Genomic DNA, 19,566 nt, shown 5'->3' with positions numbered 1-19,566 from the left:
ATGTTGTTTATATATTCCTTTTAATGTAATGACGTGCGTTGAGCTGAGCTGTGAGCGGTGTGGGTGTAACAGTCAGCAGAAGCGCACGCTGTGTAATTGTGATGGCTCAGTTTGAATATTGGAGCCTGGTGTCTTTGCTCATCTAAAGCACATTTGCATAGTTTTCACAAATTTAGCGTTTTTTGTTCTTTCTTTTTTTTTTCTTTTTTTTTTTTGAAGGGTGGCAATAAACGAGGCTCGCTGCCACCAAACTGTTTGCTGATCGTCTGACATTAATTCGGGATTAAAATGGTCATCAAGGTTTACGTCGCCTCCTCAACTGGCTCTCTCGCGGTGAGTGTTTGCTAATGTGCCACAGAACTTGTTGACAGGTGCTTGGAAACGGTGCATTCAAAAACGCCGTGCGTAAATCTTCACTGCCGCTTTATCGGCTGAACTCAATTATGTAATGGGACTAGGAGTGCGCCTGTTCGCGCTCAGCCACTTCAGACAGGCGCTGAAATCAGTCAGCATCATAGACAGGTGAGAAGGCTGCTCGGTAGCTAAGGTGCGCATTTCTGGTTAGGTGGACTTTGAAGTCTTCGTCTGTGCTGTGGACAGATCCTGTTAAAAGCTTTATTTATTTATTTATTTATTTATTTAATTCTCTAAAAGCACTGTATATGCACTTGCATCTCAATTGGTATTGCAATTAGTCTGGCTTGTGGCCTCGTATGAGGAACACAGCGAAGCTGAAACAAACAAACCTGTCTCTTCTGTGGGCATAAACAAGCCATGATGATCCCGTTAGGCTTCCTCTAAATGTACTGACAAAATAACAGAAACACCCTACTTCTTATTCTTACGTTAACTATACCCTCAGAAATTCCTGTAAATGTCTAGTTTTGTCTGATTGACCCAGCATAAATATAAAGGGCATTTAAGTCCATGTGATTAAGTGGCATCCCAGCATATATTAGAGCGGATATTAAAACTATTATCAGATCAGGTTGATGTATAAACACAAAGAACAGTCTATTTTTTATGGGTTAAACAAATAGTAGACCTGCTGGCAGCTAGAACGTGATTCTTCCCAGTGAGATGTTGAACTTGAACTAAACATCCCTATGTGGGATGTTTAGTTCAAGTGGTTCATGTCCAGTGTAAGTTTAGTCGGAGTACTTTTTCTGGTTTTTTTCCCTCACAGTTTTCTATTGTAAATTAAATATGATTTGTTGCTAACATTTGACAGGTTTCCACTGATTTTTATTAGTCTGTAATGTAGTGCACAATGAGATGAACTGGATGCAGCTGCAGTCCTGCTGTCCCTTTTGGCTAACTGCAGTTTCCTGCCATAGAGAAAGTCCAGCTGATATTGAGCGTGGGCAGAAAAACCATCACACAACACTCCCGCAAGAATGCTAAAAGAGTTAGGTAATGGGACAAATGAGTAATATTTATGTTATCATGCTTCGTCTCTTGAAGAGGGCAGGCCAATCTTTGAGCGTTTACAAAGGAGTTATTTTTAACCCTATGACACATACATTCAAAACAGACAGACTCCCTTTTTTTTCTCCCCCAGAGACAAGAAAGAGTCATGCTTGGTGGAATAGGTCTACCATTTAACCAGTATTGAGCTCATGTGAATGTAATTCACTTTGAATGCTCTTCAATTGAGTTACATGTGATTGGATAAAGAGGAAAGGTGAGGCGTGTGTGTGTGCTGGGAAAAATATAGTAGATAATGGCAATGAAAGATGGAGACGGTGGAAGATGACATGAAAAGCTGCAGTTTTAATAAATCTGGAGAACGCAAAATACAAATGCTGCAAATTAGGAAAAACGGTGTGTGTGTCCACATTGAGTGGGGGGTGCAGCTCACGGTTTAATCGCAGCAAATTAGTGGGGCGGAATCTAATGTGCACAGAATGAATGAGATGTAAATCAGGTTATCCCCCCACTCTTTAGTAGATGTGTTATGTGTTAAGTCTCACCCAAATGACCTACTATGTTCATAGTTTCTATTAATTAAAACTCTTTGCATTATGTGGCCTAATAACTGTTGAAATGTTGGCTTTGGGCACGCATGGGCAACCATTCTCTTAGGAATAATCATTGTGTGCCGCAAGATTTTAGGCATAGTATGAAGGTAAAAAAAAAAAATGTGTGTAACCTCCTGATCTTTATCTTAACCAAAAACAAAAAACCTAAAACATGCATGTTTTTTTTTTAGAATTTAAAACATTTCCAATCCCCAACATAGGTGTAATTAATTATCAGTAGCAGTGCTTTTCCATCACATGTCATTTATATTCCCTGTTTGTGACTGAAGGATTAATTCTCTCTTAAACTAATCCCCATGTTTCATTAAGTCCTCTCAAACACAGCGTGTTTACTCTTGTGTGCTTGATTGTTTGTCTTAAATCCTATATGTATGCACGCACGCACGCACACACACAAAATCTGAACTCACCCATCCCACTGATGCACTCTTTCGCTCACACTCACAGGGGGCACCTCTTGCATTATTTAGGCCCACGCTGCCTGTCTTTCACCTCAAAGGACGACCAACCGTCTCATATATGCTGTGCTGTTTACTAGCACTGTGACAAACAGTATGCTTTTAGGAGTAAAAGTGAAGTGAAGGTTAAACCTGTGACCTGGACAAAAAAAACCCAATTTGTCTCTTTAAAGATTGTCAGTAACCATCATTTACTGTCCTATAAGTATCTTATCGGTCCAGATAAAGCTGTTTTATGACCGCACACAGAGGAGCTTTTAGAGCGAGACAATAGATGACTTGAATCTTTGTTTGGGTGTGTGTTTTTGACCAAGTGAGCAGAACAATCCCTTGCTGTCCTTTAAGTTGGAACAAAAGGATCATTGTGGCTCCTTAATGTTGAGTAAATGTAAAAACACAGCAAAAATATTTTGCATTAAGACAGATTTTGGGGGGGAAAAAAATAAGGAAATGGATAATTGATGGTACATTTGGTCACAAGAAAGCCCATTCATCTTTTTTGGAGGGGTCTTCTGCCCAAATTGTTTTAATTGATCTATTTTTTATGATGATAATGAGTGCTCAAGCATGCAGTCCATTGTTGTGCTTGCACAAACAACAATGGCCTGCATGAATGTATAAACAAATTGGAAGTGGCAAATAGAATTTTGTATTACATTACGATTGATGTTGCTACCCAAACGACTTCAAACTCTGAATGATTGCATATTCTGAAACAAGAAAAGGCCGTCCATCAAGGCTTGGAGGACAAAGAGACAAACACTCGCCAACAGTCGCAGGTCTGAGACATTTGGACCGTGCATCTAAAGTGTGTTTATGACCAAGTGTGGGAGTGTTCTGTCTTCTAAAAATATCCTTGGACTTTGCTTTCCCACAATTCACAAACACACGCTGTCCCAGAGTACTTGGGTCACTACTATAGGGAGTAGTTGCATCCATCCTAGACCACAGCTGAAAAAGTTTGCTCCATAGGGCACTTTTAAGAATGGGGTAAACTCCTGCATACAGCTGTAGTTGTAGCTTGCCTATATAATGTAAGTATCTCTTTAAATGTTTTTAAAACTAAACTCAAAGGCCTACAGACTGCCTCAATAATGTGTAATTGTTTTGTGTAATTTTTAATCTTGTTTGTTTGTATGTATTTGTTTGGAAATGTGCTGCCTCTTGGCCAGGACTCCCTTGAAAAAGAGGTTTTTAATCTCAATGGGACATTCCTGGTTAAATAAAGGTTAAATTAAAAAAAAAAAAAAAAAAAGTACTTCCACAGTTAAACAGGTGAACATTGAGTCGTGTCTAAATGATGTGAAATATTCAGATTTGTTACTTTAATAATGGAATAAAAGTGATTGAATAATTATCAATCAATCCAGCCTATAATCTCTCTTGTAATTTGGCAATTGTATTGATATAAGACAAGACATACAGTAGAAAAGGATGTCGAGTATTGGATTTCAAATGCAACGCCCTTTACTAATCTAATCAATAATCCTGCTTATTACCAACAGAGTCGATCTGCAGTTAATGCGTACACTGTACTCCCTCTGTGTGTGTGTGTGTGTGTGTGTGTGTGTGTGTGTGTGTGTGTGTGTGTGTGTGTGTGTGTGTGTGTGTGTGTGTGTGTGTGTGTGTGTGTGTGTGTGTGTGTGTGTGAGAGAGAGAGAGAGAGGGGGAGAGCTCCACTCACACTTACTGGTGTCAGTTTACCACTTGTCATTTCAGGACTGCATTAAATACCTGACTGCTTAGCCAGGGCCAGTGCACAGAGGCAATGGATATGAAACAAACACATAGAAAGTACCATTTCTAACTGTACTTAACAACACACATATGAAGCATTTTAACCATGACAGACGGAAAGTAGTGTAGTTGTTTAGCTTGAGCTTTTTGGTTTTATAAAATCCTCTATTCTTGTCACTTCTCTTTTTTGGATTCTTTTAAGAATTTTAAGAATTCTTTCTCTGCCCATTTCTTTCTTTTTATCAATTGCCATCTAGGTAAAGAAACATCAGCAGGCAGTAGTTGGTTTCCTGGAGGCCAACCGAATCGACTTCCAGGAAGTAGACATTACGATGCTGGAAGAGCAGCGGCTCTGGATGTACCGCAACATCCCCAGGGATAAACAACCAGAGAAGGGCAACCCGCTGCCTCCGCAGATTTTCAACGATGATCGCTACTGTGGTGTACGTGGTGGTGATGGGGTTATGTTTATCACATTTTTTATAACCACAGACATATATTTTGATCGCATCTTCCATTCCAGTGTTTAACAAGACTCTCAGTTGTATTTTTTTTCCTGTTGTATCTGATAAACATTGGCTATGGTCTGATTATGACTTATCTTGGTTAGATATCTACTGATTACACTGGAATCACCAAAAAACTGCCCTCTGCCCCCAGAGGCATACTTGCATAATGCAGTATGGATTAATCTATGAAAATAATGATCTCCAGTTTAAGCCTTGAAATTATGCCTTGACCTTGTACTTTGAAGGTGGTGGTGGTGGGTGGGTTGTTCCAGGTTAAAAGCAAATGAAAGAAAATCTGCACTACAAAGCTTAGAGGACTGTTGCCCTCCGTCTACACTATTGGGCTGCTGTAAAACAGGGATGTCAACTCTTATTACATTGTGGGCCAGATCAGTGAAACTCTCCTTTCTGTCAGTGTAAAGACATTTACCTGAACATTTAACCATGTCTTAATTAGGGAGGGGAATTGATTCCGATTGCGTTATTGATATCAGTGTCAGCAGCATAATGCAGTTGTTGCTGTCTTGGACACAATTTCCACTTTACCATCACATCTTTTTATGGAATAAAAATTAAGGTAACTTCCATATTCAAACTGTAGACTGTGCCACTATTTTCCTCCTCCGGCGCATGAACTGCAATCATCTAATTGTAGCGTTAGTGCAAGTGGAACTGATAAGCAGGATCAATAGGCAAGCAGACTAGCAATTCCAAGGAATTGAACTACTGGGAAACAGTATGGTAAAAGAACTAGTTCTCGATTTCTATTCCTAGTCTTAATATAAGAAAAAGAAGTGTAATTTCAACAGTACGTCTCAGTTGTTCAACATGATAGGTTCAGGTAGCTCATTGCTCATTATGCCCTTTAATTATAAAATAAAAAGTTTTCAGTAATTCATTTTTAACAGTGAACGCACACTAGAAAACAGACATTTCTGTAGCAGGTTGTGAGAAATCTCTCATTTAACTGTTAATCTGTCACTTAATTACTTTTGTGTAGTATGAATGGCCATTTGGGGTTAGGTTTTTATCACTAGGAAAAGCTGTAAAACGTGTGAAAATGCAGTCAAAAGTTCAAAATAGCTGAAATATCAAAAGGAAAATTTTGCTAGTTGAGTGTTTTGGCTTATATCTCAGAATCACCCAAAACACATGCCTTTTTCTTTCTCCTGTACTCAGTTTCAGATGAAACCTTTTATAATAAATGAAGCAAGCAACTGCCAACAAAAGCAAATGATTTCACAGTTCAGTGTGTACTACTCCCTAGCTCTAAGTGAGAAATGGCTCTAATCGGAAAAGAATGAGAACTAGCTAAATTTACCATTTGCCAGAGACAACTATTGCTTTGTGGGCTAGTATTCTGAAACCTGAAGAATAAAACAATATTCTTGTTTTATATAAGTCATGGACAGCTTGACTCTACTTGGATCAGCAAACACAAAATTAATGTTCATAACATGATTTATGGTTCACCATACTTTTTTTTTTTTTTAATTACTTTTTATTTTGTACTTTTTCCAAGTTTATAGAACATAGAAACAAAATTAAAAGAAAAAGGGGGTCACCATACTTTTATATCACCAAATCGTTAATAGCAGCCAATATATCGGCCCACAAATATATATCCAAATATATATATATATATATATATGTCTGCTGAGGTATACATTTTAAAGAATGCTTGATGCATGGATTTCGCCAAATGAATTTTAAGGGTATGCCCTTAGTTTACACTGATATGTGTCAATATATCAATCTAAGCAACCTACATGATGGTGATTTTGATCAGTTGCCAGTTTACATCCTCCATTGAGATTGCAGGCTGCTCTGTAATCCTGTCGTAATCCGGTTTCACGGATGGGGCAGATTATCTGCTCTGCTTGCCATCACTCTCACTGGCCAAGGCTCTCAACACTGATCTACAATGTCAAACAAATATTTTAAAAGGAGACTTAGAAGGCCTGGTTTTCAGGGAAGCGTGTAACCACCTTTCAATCTTCCAATTACTCAAAACCTAACATTCTCCTCTCCCCCGACAGGACTATGAAGACTTCTTCCTGTCTAAAGAGAACAACACTGTATTTGCATTCCTTGGGCTCAGTTCCCAACCCTCTGTTAAAGTAAGTGAATGTGCATACACACAAAGCATATTGTTCTAACTGTAAGTCAAACCGCTGACATGGTTTCCAGTCACATTTAACCTCCAGTGTTACTGCTTCATCAGCATCTTTAATCTCTGCAAACTTTGGTTTGTCGCTTATGTACTACATACTTTGAATTTCATGCACATCAGCTTTTTTGAGGAGTTGAAAATGGAGAATTCAGAAAAATCATGAAATCCCATAGTTGTGGATTCAGTGAGCATTTCTCCTCTCCTCAATATATTAGCATTAATCCTTTATGTCTTTCACTTAGATATCCTCTTAGAATTTATTATGTAATGATAGTTCCTACGCTTCTCCAGAAAGAGTTAGCTTTTGTGCTAAGAGTTGCAAGAAAAGTCAGTCCTTACATAGAAGACCAGCTATACTGGTTCTTTTGAAAGAATGCAGAATTAGAGGACCTATTTATCAAGTATGAAAGAGACCGGTTTTGAAACCTCACTATAAAGCATATATTTGATTTCTCCAAGTCACACCCATCTCTGTTCCTCGCCTAGATCTTGATTGGATAACTGAGTTAGGAGTGATTTGATTAGACCAGCAGGGTTTTTTGTTTTTTTTTGTCTGGCTTTGGAGTACAAAAAAAACTGGTGCAGCAGATATAAGAAATACTTTTTCACACTAAGCAAACTGACTATTGTGCTCTCTCTCTTTCCCCCCCCAACAGGATTCAGAGTCATAGATCAGACTGCTGGTACTTGTCCAGAATTAGTATCTCTTCCTGGATCTTGCTGCCTCCTTTTCCACACTTCTCCTTACAGCATTTTGCCAAAAGCCGTTACATGTGGACTTACCTCGTGTGACCTCTTCTGACTTGAAAAACTCCTTAAACACTTTTCGACCATCACCAAGTTCCAAGTGTCTGACTCTGAAGAAGTCAGAGACTTACTCACTGACACAGAAGATTAGCTTGATGAATCAGTTTGTCTTTCCTTTTTGTTTAACATACTGTGGCGGCAAACACTGTTTCAGAATAAAGTAGCAAATATTCTGAGCTATTAGACGATGTAGCAGCTTCTGCCCTTTGGATAACCTAAATGCAGTGAGTAGGGAAGGGAAAGATCATGTGCAGCAGTGTAGAGCAGATCATCTGAATATACCGCTGCAGTGTGTCTTTGTGTTTCTGTCTCAATCAGCAGCTGTTAATGACAACCTGAAACAACCTACGCCTGTGTGTACCTATGAGAGTGATAGTAGCCATCTAAACAAAAGGCACTGCAGCTGACAACGTAGCAGATGAGACCCAAGAATCATAAAGCATATTAAGAATTAATAATAATTCTAAATATTTTTATGCTGAATCACCTTGATCTTGCTCTTATATTAATCCACTGCCAAAGTTTCTGCAAATAATTTGCCTGGTATTATTTTACTTGGCATTGTTTTAAAAAAATAAATCAAAATGACAAGTTTCTCATTGCTTTGTGACCTCCCTACACTGTGTGACGCTCAGCTCCAGCACTCTTCAGTTGTTGTACAAGTGTACGTGTTCTTTTTTTAAGCTGTTGATTAATAAACATTTGGTGCTAGTGAGTATTTACAGTAGGATGATGTGGGGTTGTCTTAATCTGCAGTTCTGTGGCTTACCAGTGCATTATTTAATAGTTTTACTAACACTAAAGTCCGTATTAAACAGAATTAAGCTGTGTCAGAATCTGGATTAATTCTGTTCTTTAATCAAATTTTGCTATTGCTAAAACACAATTACCAATACCTGAGCTATAACAGTCTTCCTATTACTACACAAGATTGATCATCTAGCTATTGGGCAAAGTTCAGAATTTGTAATGACAACCTGTGCCTCCCTTCTTTCAATATTTATAAATGTGAAATGTGAGCAAACTACCCTCTGTGTGTTTAAATTTGATATATGTAGCATATCAGGTCCAGCTCTTTGTCCTTTCCTATTCATTAATCTATATTCTGTGTTACCTCTTCCCAACACCAACGCTGATCATATTATTTACGTGACTCTCCCCAGTCAGATGGATTTGGATGGTAGCTGATTTTAGGTTTACAGGTGAAGGAAAAAATAGACACGCCCTTTTCCCCTAAATGTTGTGCCATTGTGTGTAAAAGGATGACTGAGTTGCACATGTATCAATCAAACGGCTTTGATCATAAACTTGCATCACTGATGACAATCACAACATTTCTGTTTTGCTGATTTGTGTGAAAGAAAATTGTGAAACTTGTAAATTTTTGTGAACAATATGTTAAATAACAAAATCACTACATGTACTGTGTTTCAACTTTCCCTGCGACTGCTTGTAAGAAGCTTGTTAGATTTGTACTCATGTGACACATTACTGTAAAGCATATTTTGCACAATGCTGATTATAATATTGTCAGTTAATTTGCCTCTGTTTGCATGTTATTATTCTATTACAATTAAAATAAGAGAATTACCATAGAGTCAGTATTGATTTAAAAACAGAACAAACTAAGAATAGCAAACTGACAACTGAAGAGAACATTAAAAAAATCAATTTTTAAATGCTCTATATGTCTTATCTCGTGTTATGCCAATAATGCAAATTGTGTGAACGGCTCTTTGAATTCAGCTTTCTGCTGCAGAGATACATTTCCTGTAAAGTTTCTCAAACAGGAACTTAATGGAAATATAAGATGACATATTGCAAACTCACGCAGAGAATGAATTACTTCCAATGGGGAGCAGCTATGTTGATACACTCACTGGCCACTTTATTGGGCACACTTTGCTAGCACCAGGTTGGACCCTGTTTGCCTTCAGAACTGCCTTAATTTGTCATAGCAAGGATTCAACAATGTGCTGGAAACATTCCTCTGAGATTCTGGCACATGTGACATAATAGCATCACGCAGTTCTGCAGACTTGTTGATTAACACCCAGAGGCCCAAAGCTAACTACAGAAAATCCCATACACGATTACACCATCAGCACCAGCCTTGATACAAGAATGGATCCATGCAGAGAACAACCACTCACTGGATATTTTCTCCAAAAATTCTAGAGATGGTTGTGTGAGAAAATTCCCAGAAAACCAACTTATCTGATACCATTAACCATACCACATTTATAGTCCTTTAAATCATCTTTCTTCCCCATTCTGGTGCTTTTATCTTGTCTACATGCCTAAATGCACTGAGATATTGTCATGTTATTGGCTGATTGGACATTTGGATGGACCAGAAGCTGAACTGGTGTATCTAATGTAGTGGAGGGAAAGTTTATCCAGCTTTATTTTCAGTGGGGAAACAGCAGTGGCCACTAGTGGACCTGTGTAGAATAGCAGAACAATTCAAGCTGAAGCAGGGTGAACAGCTGGACATTGAAAATGTTGACGATGCAGCATTGTCTATAAAATATGTACAAAGAGATGGTCAAAATGCCTTAAATTAAAAATTGAAAATGTATAAATTTGTGTCCATGGGTGAAGGGATGTTTGTAGGCCTAATTTCACAGCATCAAAGGTACCAGTTTCTCCAATTTCATTAAGTCATTGTGAGTCCCACTATGTATTCCAATAAAGTACTTTTTCAAGGAAGAAAAAAAGTCTAATGTTAGCACAAATATGAGCCAACAACATGATAATATACTGCTAGTGCTGAAATTGCTGTTGTAGTTGTATATGGAGGACCACAAGAGCCACGCGCATCGAAATAAAAAATTCTGTTCTTAATTAATGAATTGTAGAATAAAATCTGCATTTGTAAATTCATTTTTGAATTCCAATTTAATAAACTGATTTTTAAAATGCTTTCTAAGTCTTCATTTCAAAAAACATTTTTGAATTCCATTTTAATAAACTTCATTTCAAAAAACATTTTCGAATTGCACTTTAATAAACTTCATTTCAAAAACCTTTTTCAATTGCACTTTAATAAACTGCATTTCAAAATCCATTTCCCTTTCCTGTTCGCTCAGGGATTAACATGTGGATTAGCAGTTGGATTAGCAGTTGGATTAACAACTTCGTTTTAAAAATCCTGCTGCTATTCAAATTAGCCACACCGTGGGATGTAAGGAGCTCTCTGATTGGTTGGTCAGACACAGGCTGTCTGCCTAGCTCATAGTTTCGCCCTGCTAAGAAGCGTGTGTGCTTGTACAAAGGCCGTTCAGCCTCGGGATTTACACTCGGCTCGACACGGATATGTGAAGAATGAAGGGACCCTGCAGCGAAACGGAGAGCTCAACCTCTGACTGAGTGCCTGTTTACGCAGTCTGACCACCTGTTGAAGGTAACGTGCTAACAAGGCTAACGCTAGCATCACCGCACGTAGCCCCGTTATTTTAAGGTCATCTTAGCTTATGAAAATTTTACGTCGCAGCTGTACGAGCTAGCTACGTGTTTTGTAAGCTGCTGTGCTCTTCACAAATAAAGCTGGAAGCAGCTCAGACTATTAGAACCAGCACTGAGGCCTGTTACATTTATACAGTGTTAGAGCAATGGCTGCAACCTACAGCCTTTAAACTAGCGATTAAAATGCTGACAGTAAACTCGTCAGTCCAGATGTTACCACATTACTTTGTGATACTTACGGTGTGTTCACACCGAACGCGATAGACGCGAGCGAAAACGCCCCAAACGCCCCTAATTTGACACGTGCACATTCGCACCTTGTCGCGTGTCCAACACAGATCCATCCAGTTTTGAAATGAGATGTGGTGGTGGGGGTTAACTAGTAAACTACACGCTTATTTGTTAATAATTACAAGTTGTAAGCCACTGATTATACTTTGAAACAGATAATAACTGAGATTTATGCACTTAATATTTTTTCTCTTTTTTCCCAAGGGGTCACCAGAGCAGATTAATCTGTATTTTTGATTTGGTACTGACTTCAAAACATATACTCTTTCTGATTTAACCCTCCCATTTAATCTGGCTTCAAACGAGCGCTGGAATTACACTGCACAAATTGACAGAAACACTGAAGCAGCTCCCCATTTTATTCTTATTGTCATGTATGTCCTATTTGTCAAGTGACAGAAGAACCAACACAAAGCTCAGAGAGTAACGGTGATACAAGATCACAGGTGAAATTGGATGATGACTTGGTGGTTCATTACTGTATTTGAAGCACATGTGTGACTGCATGTATTTGGAATGTCTCTGTGTTATTTATCAGGTGACAGAGGCAGCTCTGCCATGTTGTAGCTCGGACAGAGGTGAAGAGGCGAGGTCACAGGTGACTGACTGATGAGTTGGTGCTATAGATTAACGAGAGGAGAAGGCATGTGTTTGGCTCCTTCACATAGTGGCCACTGAGTTGTTGTGTGGGACACCAGTAGTCCATGCCTGTTGCTGTAACAGTAGTTCATGTTCAGAATAAAAAATCCCAGCTCACTGACTTGATAGGGGCAATAGTGTGCCTAAAATGTTGCATAATTTTGCTGAGAGATCTTTTACTTTTTGGTAATTACACTGACTGATGTTTTGAATCAGCCTTCTCTCATTGTCATGGTTTCTGCTTTTTTCCTTAGTGTGGGGTTTTTTGTGGGTTTATGATTTATTTCTGGCTTTTTTATATGATTCCTTTCTACATTTTTTTTGTATTTTTTTGTCTATTAGTATTTGGAAATGAATTTGATGCTGGTGTTTACTGGGGAGTTAAAGCTTCTTTATTGTGTTCAAAATTCAAAGTTTGTGTCCCCACCCAGTTGCAGACTGGGAATCTTTTGCATGTACGGGAAATGTAGTACAGGTACGCTGCTACTATTATTTTGAACAATATGACCAAAAATAATGGACTATAACCATACTCTTAGCATGAAAATTTCCATAGAGGTAAATTTAGAAACGCATCTCCCCTCAGACTTTTAGGACTGGAGGCCTTTCTCACATTTTGAAGCCATCATGACAACCTTCATCCACCAATGATGTGGAGATCCAGCTTTTTTTTTCTTTTTGATTCAATTAAAATCAAGGCACTCAAAACGATCCTCTGGAAAAGAGTAGAATTCTTGGATCAGAGTTTAATACACTGATTCATATGAACAACAAGAAAATACATACAGAATATAGCATGACATTTACATAGCAGAAGAGCAAAGCGATGTGAACCCCAGGATGAAGAGCCTTTATGCACAACAGCAGAGACACACAAAATGACAGACAGGAAAAAAGTAAGTAACTAAGCTGTGATGGAAAAAAATACATTTAATAAAGGAAGAATATATTGGACAATAAGCAGAATATATTTAACCTCCTAAGACCTGAACTCTTCCACGGCATGCATTTTTAATTTCTCTTTGATATTTGGGCATATTGGGGCCCGATGAATGTAAAAACAAAGAATTACCAGATTTTTTTTTTTTTACCTTATTTTTGTTTTTAAGAAAATTAAGAGCCACATATGAGGATAGTTGTTTAAAATTTTGATAGAACAGTAGCAGTATAATGTCCTCGTAAGTGGATATCAGGCCCATGTAGAGCAAAATTGAGTATTCTGGTCTAAATAACCCAAAATGTGATGTCCACATATGTGGACACCAGGCCCTAGGAGGTTAAAGTAGTGACTGCAAATTAAACTAAAGTGAAGCAATTAATGGTGAGGTGTGGAGCTTACCATGTGTGGCTTGCCATCACACCTGGCCAATGTCCCAGGGTCCCAGGTGCCAAAGAGCTGCCCAGCACCTGGTAGAGCCTCATAAACTCAATCTCATAGTTTCCAAACAGTGAAGTCCTGAAGCCGACTAGCAGCCTTTCTTTGACTGCAGTTTCTCCCTCCCAATACCGCTTCCAGGTTTTCTCAATCAGCGACTAGTGCTCAGTGAGCCCCAGTATCTCCAATATCTGTTGTAGAAAGCCATGTCAACCAGTGTCAGATCTCTTTCCCATGTCCAGCAGGTAGTAATGGCAGTGGAGATGCTTGAAGACATTACTGTGCAAAAGTCATCTGCAGTCATCAAGTGTCTAAATGATTACAAATGTATTGCTTTAATGTCTGCAGTCATGAAATGATTTGAAAGACTTATCCTGCGGCATAGAAAGACCTGCATTTGGGTCCTCTATTTTCTTCATCCACACACCAACCGCTGATACACCCTGAACAGTACCCTTTCAACCTCACCAAGCTCACTGATTTTGAAGCGTCGGCGGGCGCTTTGCGTTTACGTCCTTTTTGTGCTAGATTGTGAAGCTGCAGGTTATATCTCTCTCCAAACAATATAGATATAAAAATATAGATATGTACTGATAAGTGATCAGAATTATAATATTTCTGACTGTCTGAGGCAAAATTTACCTGATTTGAATTGAATCGAATCGATTCGGGACGTTGTGAATCGGAATCGAATCGATTCTAGAAATCAGTGACCATACCCAGCCCTACATTTTACAATACATTAGCAGAGCATGGTACAATACTTAAAATTGCTTACACTCTGCTGCTACCTGCTGACAGGTGCAATATACTTCACTTTTTTCAGGATAACTATTACTCATGTGTATTTACAGTGTACTTTTATATTTGCTATTTTATTGTGTTCACTATTTTATTCTGTGAAATGAATGCAATAATTTTGCTGAGAGATCTTTTACTTTTTGGTAATCTTTGAAGAGTAGTTTTATGGACAAAAACCACCAGGTCATTTAGTGTTCCCTTAGTGCTAATGTATAAGAGAGGTTGGTGTACTATAACTGAAGTAATGTTGTTAAGTCCTTAAAGTCATATTATTCAGAGCCGGTTCTGAGACCTCGCGACCGCAGCCAACTGATCCGTGAGGTTTTCCAGCTTTCGCCCATAGTTGTTGATTTGAGCTGATTCTTCCCTGATGTGTCCCAGTATCCGCTCAGAGATGTTATTCTGAGTATTCACTGCAGCCGCAATAGCCTCCAAGCTCTTGACCATGTCCCCGTCTGTGAGCCCTTTCTGAGAAGCCGCGCCTCGTCCAGTCAATCCAATCTCAGCAGGCAGCTTGGTGGGGGTTTGAGCAGCCAGTCCCGCTGTCTTGATTCTCCGATAAGCCAGGGCCAAGCCAGCTCCGATCAGCAAGAACCCTGCTATCATGGTTCCGAATAGGTAGATATCTTCAGCGTCCTCGATCGACAGTCCCGCCAGGCACACGATCCTCCATGTCTGCCACCCGTCCATCGTGTATCCAGCAGGGAAAGTCCCTCCAGGGCACTCAGGCTCTCCCGAGCCCAAACTTCTCGTTGAGAAGAGGGTGTCAATAGCATTCAGAGACCAGTTGATCAAATCCATAGTTCTCTTTAGGTTTTAGACACTGGCTGTGAGAGAGTGTTCCAGGGTAGTAAGAAGAAAAAAAAGCACGAGACAAGACAAGGACATAAGCGGCTAAGCAGGGAAGATAGGGGAAGGAGGAGAGGAGAAAAGTGCGACCGCCTTCGCTGAGAGCCAAACGAGGTTTAATTTAATGAAAGACTGTGTTTTGGGTTAAAATACACCTGCTGTTGAAGTTAGCCACACGTCAAAGTTTCTTGGATAACTACATACGACCAGTCCAGTATGAGCTATTGTCTGAAAAGGGGGACAGCCAATAACCTCTTGTGGTTGTAGTTCAGATAATGTCAGACTCTTCTTTTGAAAAAAAATCCTTAAAAATCAGTTAGCGCTGAATTTTAAAAAGATTGAGTGATTGAAATATTCATTACTGATACTGTAACGTGTGTCCTCAGGTAAGCCACCAATAAGGCTTGTGAACGGCGCTGACCGATGCTCTGGTCGAGTGGAGATTCTGCATGAAGGCCAGTGGGGAACAGTGTGTGATGATGAATGGGACTTCAGAGATGCTGCGGTGGTGTGCAGAGCCATGGACTGTGGAACACCCAACACAGCCAAATCTAAGACCTTCTTTGGTGAAGGCCAAGGAGCGATCTGGCTTGATAATGTCAACTGTTTGGGTAATGAGACGTCCCTTGGGCACTGCAGGCATCGACCATTTGGAGTACATAACTGTGGTCACGGTGAAGATGCAGGAGTTATTTGTTCAGGTATATACTACTGATGTTTCATTTAATACAGTGTCTTTTTTTTAACATTTAAATGCCCCTTTGGATTCTTTTTTTTTTTTTGCTGATTAGAATTTCAGTTGTTGGTTTTATTGCAGTTATTTCCACAACACCACTGAGACGAACCTCCTGAGGCAGAAGCCTGAATGACAGAAAATAGTAGAAATTGCATGAAGAGCCCAGATGAATAATCTAGAGTAAATGCACATGACTTGAAAGAAGGCTAAACGACTTGATGAAAGAGATTTAGATGGCCAATCAGGGGAGAAAGCTAATATTCAAAGGGAACCCGGAAATTGAGCAGGACTAGATTATTTAGGATGCCTAATGTGCCCAGAACCTCCAGACATGGTGCATAAATTGATTTCTCATCTGAGAGGGGAAAATTTGAGATGTCCTAAGATTAGTGAAAAGCCTGAATTTGCGTAGTGGAGAATCAGTAAGCTAAGAAATGCCAGTCGTGGAGGCTTATAAAAAAGGTTGAGGGTTTTAATTATTATCATTATTAATACCAAATTATCATATAAAATGCACAGAGTGTGTCCGATTCAACAATGATATGTGCACAGGCTGAAGCTGCCTTATATAGAGGCTTCGGGAACCCAGACCTACTCGAAATGGAACGTGCCTTACTGCCGAACCTAAGGTTGGGGTGAAGAGAGGAAACACTGAAATGTTGACGTGAAAATTGCTGGATGGTTGCAGCCGTGCGTAATGGGATCGTAGATTACACAGCGAAGGCTTGCAATTCTGACAATTCAACAATTGAAAACACTTTAAGCATCACAAAACATGACACAGAAGACTCAGGACTTTTGAGAAGACGGAACCCTATGTCATCCAAAAATGGAATAACATTCCTATCGCAAAAGTCTGGTATCTTCAGTTCCCAGATTTTTACTGACTGTTGTTAAGAGAAGGGAGGATGCTACAGAATGGTAAACTTGGTGGAAAACAAACCTTTTCCAGCTTTCTTGGAACATGTTGTTGCCATAAAACTCAAAATAAGTTAAAGGTTTTCTTAAAGTTGTACATTTTCTCAATTTAAACATTTGATGTGTTTTCTCTGTTCTATTGTGAATACAGAATGGAAATTTCTTTTGAAATTTTCTTCATATTCTCTTATTGTTAAATATATTGTCTGAATTCAAATAGTGTACAATATACCTAAATACATCGCAGTTGTTTGTTACTCATTCTTTCATACCTGTGGTTACATATGCAATTTATTTGCCTTCACAGGAAGCTTGGCAGTCCGGTTGGTTAACAGTACTGATGTGAGTGCTCTGGAAGAGTGGAGGTCCGTCATGGCGAGCAGTGGCACACAGTGTATGACACAGACTGGACTCTAAGTAAAGCTCAAGTGGTGTGCGAGACGCTGGAGTGTGGACGTGCCATGAATGTTCCTGGTGCTGCTTTTTACGGCCCAGGCAGTGGACCAGTGGTGGAGGCTAGCTCTTCATGCTTCGATAATGTGACTTCTCTTCAGCAATGCTCGAGCAAAGGTTTTACAAGAGCAACATGCGGGCATGAACATGATGCTGGTGTTCTCTGTGCAGGTAAAGACTTTTATTATTATGTGTTCAATATTCTGGCACATTTTTTCTTAAGGTCATAGACGGTATCAATGATGAGGGTAACCCTAACTTCCATCAACCACTGCCCTGATGTACCGTTATGGAGCTTTGAGATAAGTGTTTTCACCATCACCATCTTGGTACTTTGATACCCCCAGCGCTGGGGGTATCAAACTTGTGACCTTGTTTTGCTGAGTTTGTTATGCGTACCAGTCGCAAACTGGGAATTTTTCACCTGTAAGGCAAATGTTTTTACCAGTACACTCCTGACTTACTATTATTTTAATCAATCTGACCTAACTGAATGACTGAGACCATGAATTCAGAATGAAAGTTTTCATAGGCATCAAGTTAGAATCATTTTCCCTCAAACTTTGGTAGGACAGGAGGCATTTTGCAAACCACAGATGTCACTTCCTGGTGGCTGTTAAAAAGCAGGTAGGTTTATTTGTAAGAACCTGAGACTAATTTGATGTTTTGTTTTAACGTATGAGACAAATACATAATATAGAGGAAATTCATCAGCATTTGATTCCACAAAAACTGGGGCATGAAAAATTGTGATTTCATTTGCACAATGCAAATAAGTGCTTAGTTTGCTATTTTTGGAAATACAATGTTTTTTACATTATCCTGAACAGATAAAAAAAAAATCTACAGCACTTTCGTGCTTGTAAGGTAAGGAAGTAGGTAAACCCAACAGCTTGGTATAACTTGTTATAAATTGGTATTTAAGATTTAGAGGTGCTTACAGGGATGTTTTGTAAAAGCCAGGGTTGGCATTTCTTCCTTCACAGCTACCCTAATTTAGTTCATTAGTTTCTTTTCTTACATACTGTATACCTGAGTAGTATACACTTTTAATGTTTCATTTTATATAAAAGTGACTAAATGCTATATAATATCCAAATAATATTACATTAAGTAATTGTTATTCATTGAAAATCGAAAGAGTCTGTTAGCTGCATCTAAGCTATATGATCTACATATTAATGTGAAAATATTGTACAATATATTGTGTACACATGTACAGCACAGATGTCTTTTGAGAACTGCATGTAGATGTTTGTTTTAAAGATGTCCCTTTGTATTTGTATTCACTCTTTCTGTTCTTTTATGCAGAACAAGTCCGGTTGGTGGGTGGCTCAGGTCTGACCCCTGATGCTAAGAAAAGAACAGAAGGAAATAATGAATTCCACCATGAGTACTGTGAGATGATACAGAGTAATGGAGATTATTTCAGCAGGATGCACTGTGTCTCTGAGGCAAGTGGACAAAACTGAGGCACTTTATATTATTTATACTAAACCAGATGCATCTTCTGTTCATGCAGCTAACAAAATAGAACAGCGTATTAAGGGGGATGCTTTCTCGAAAACAAAGAAAACCAGTCATCCAGTATCAGAATAGTCACTGTACTGTGTCCCTGTCCCTGAATCTCTGAGGGAGAGCCCAGCCATCCTTTGGAGGAAGCTCATTTCTGCTGCTTGCATGTAATTTCAAATGTTGCATTAGAAATTACCTGACAGTTAAAAAAAAAAGGACAAAACAAACATTACTTCCTTTATGGTCACTCCTGTTCTGTAATGCTTATCAAATGTTATATAGTACCAAGGCCACAACTTAGGCACACATACACTTCCTCCGGACTGGCCCACTAACCAAGAGTAACGAACCTGTATTGAAGAGGAAAGAAGTAGAAAGTACAGATATTAATTTAAAAATATAGAGAGTAAAAGTAGAAAGTTGTCAGAATAATAACTACTCATGTAAAGTACAGATATCTGTAAATTCCACTTTAGTACAGTAATGAAGTACAACAATATCACGGTTAGCCAGCAGTGTGCCCTGTAGGTCAGGTCTGGGTGACCATATTTCAGTAATAGCTGCTATACAATCATGTGGTTCAGAAATATGCTTCTGTGGGGAGAACTGAAGCCAGGTTTAGAACAGTACATCTTTTAACTGTGACGTTTCAAGTAACACAGTGTGATACCAAAGCTAACAGCAGCTAATAGATACATAGTTTTTACCCTAAGATGACTCTACAGCCTTATTCCAAGATGGATTAAAGTTTACTCAATCGAAAAGAGTAGAGGAGAAAAATATATTTTTCCATTT

General features: G+C 38.9%; 1 protein-coding gene across 1 annotated transcript; it reads left to right on the top strand.

The window, feature by feature from the left end:
• Positions 1–54: 54 nt before the first annotated feature.
• Positions 55–9,316, top strand: sh3bgrl2 (SH3 domain binding glutamate-rich protein like 2). The gene is made up of 4 exons (XM_063495836.1): positions 55–333; positions 4,495–4,680; positions 6,786–6,866; positions 7,576–9,316. The coding sequence occupies exons 1-4, from the start codon at positions 289–291 to the stop codon at positions 7,588–7,590; spliced, it is 327 nt and encodes a 108-aa protein (XP_063351906.1). The 5' UTR covers positions 55–288; the 3' UTR covers positions 7,591–9,316.
• Positions 9,317–19,566: the final 10,250 nt, after the last annotated feature.

This window comes from Pelmatolapia mariae, linkage group LG15, assembly GCF_036321145.2.
Source record: "Pelmatolapia mariae isolate MD_Pm_ZW linkage group LG15, Pm_UMD_F_2, whole genome shotgun sequence".
NCBI classification, from domain to species: Eukaryota; Metazoa; Chordata; class Actinopteri; order Cichliformes; family Cichlidae; genus Pelmatolapia; species Pelmatolapia mariae.
Note: the sequence above shows the minus strand (reverse complement) of the source record. Positions and strands in the feature narration are given on the sequence as shown.

Coding starts and splice junctions, on each gene's coding strand:
- sh3bgrl2 (XM_063495836.1), top strand. CDS start 289: ATGGTCATCAAGGTTTACGTCGCCTCCTCAACTGGCTCTCTCGCG. Junction 334..4,494: donor CCTCAACTGGCTCTCTCGCG/GTGAGTGTTTGC, acceptor ATTGCCATCTAG/GTAAAGAAACATCAGCAGGC. Junction 4,681..6,785: donor ACGATGATCGCTACTGTGGT/GTACGTGGTGGT, acceptor CTCCCCCGACAG/GACTATGAAGACTTCTTCCT.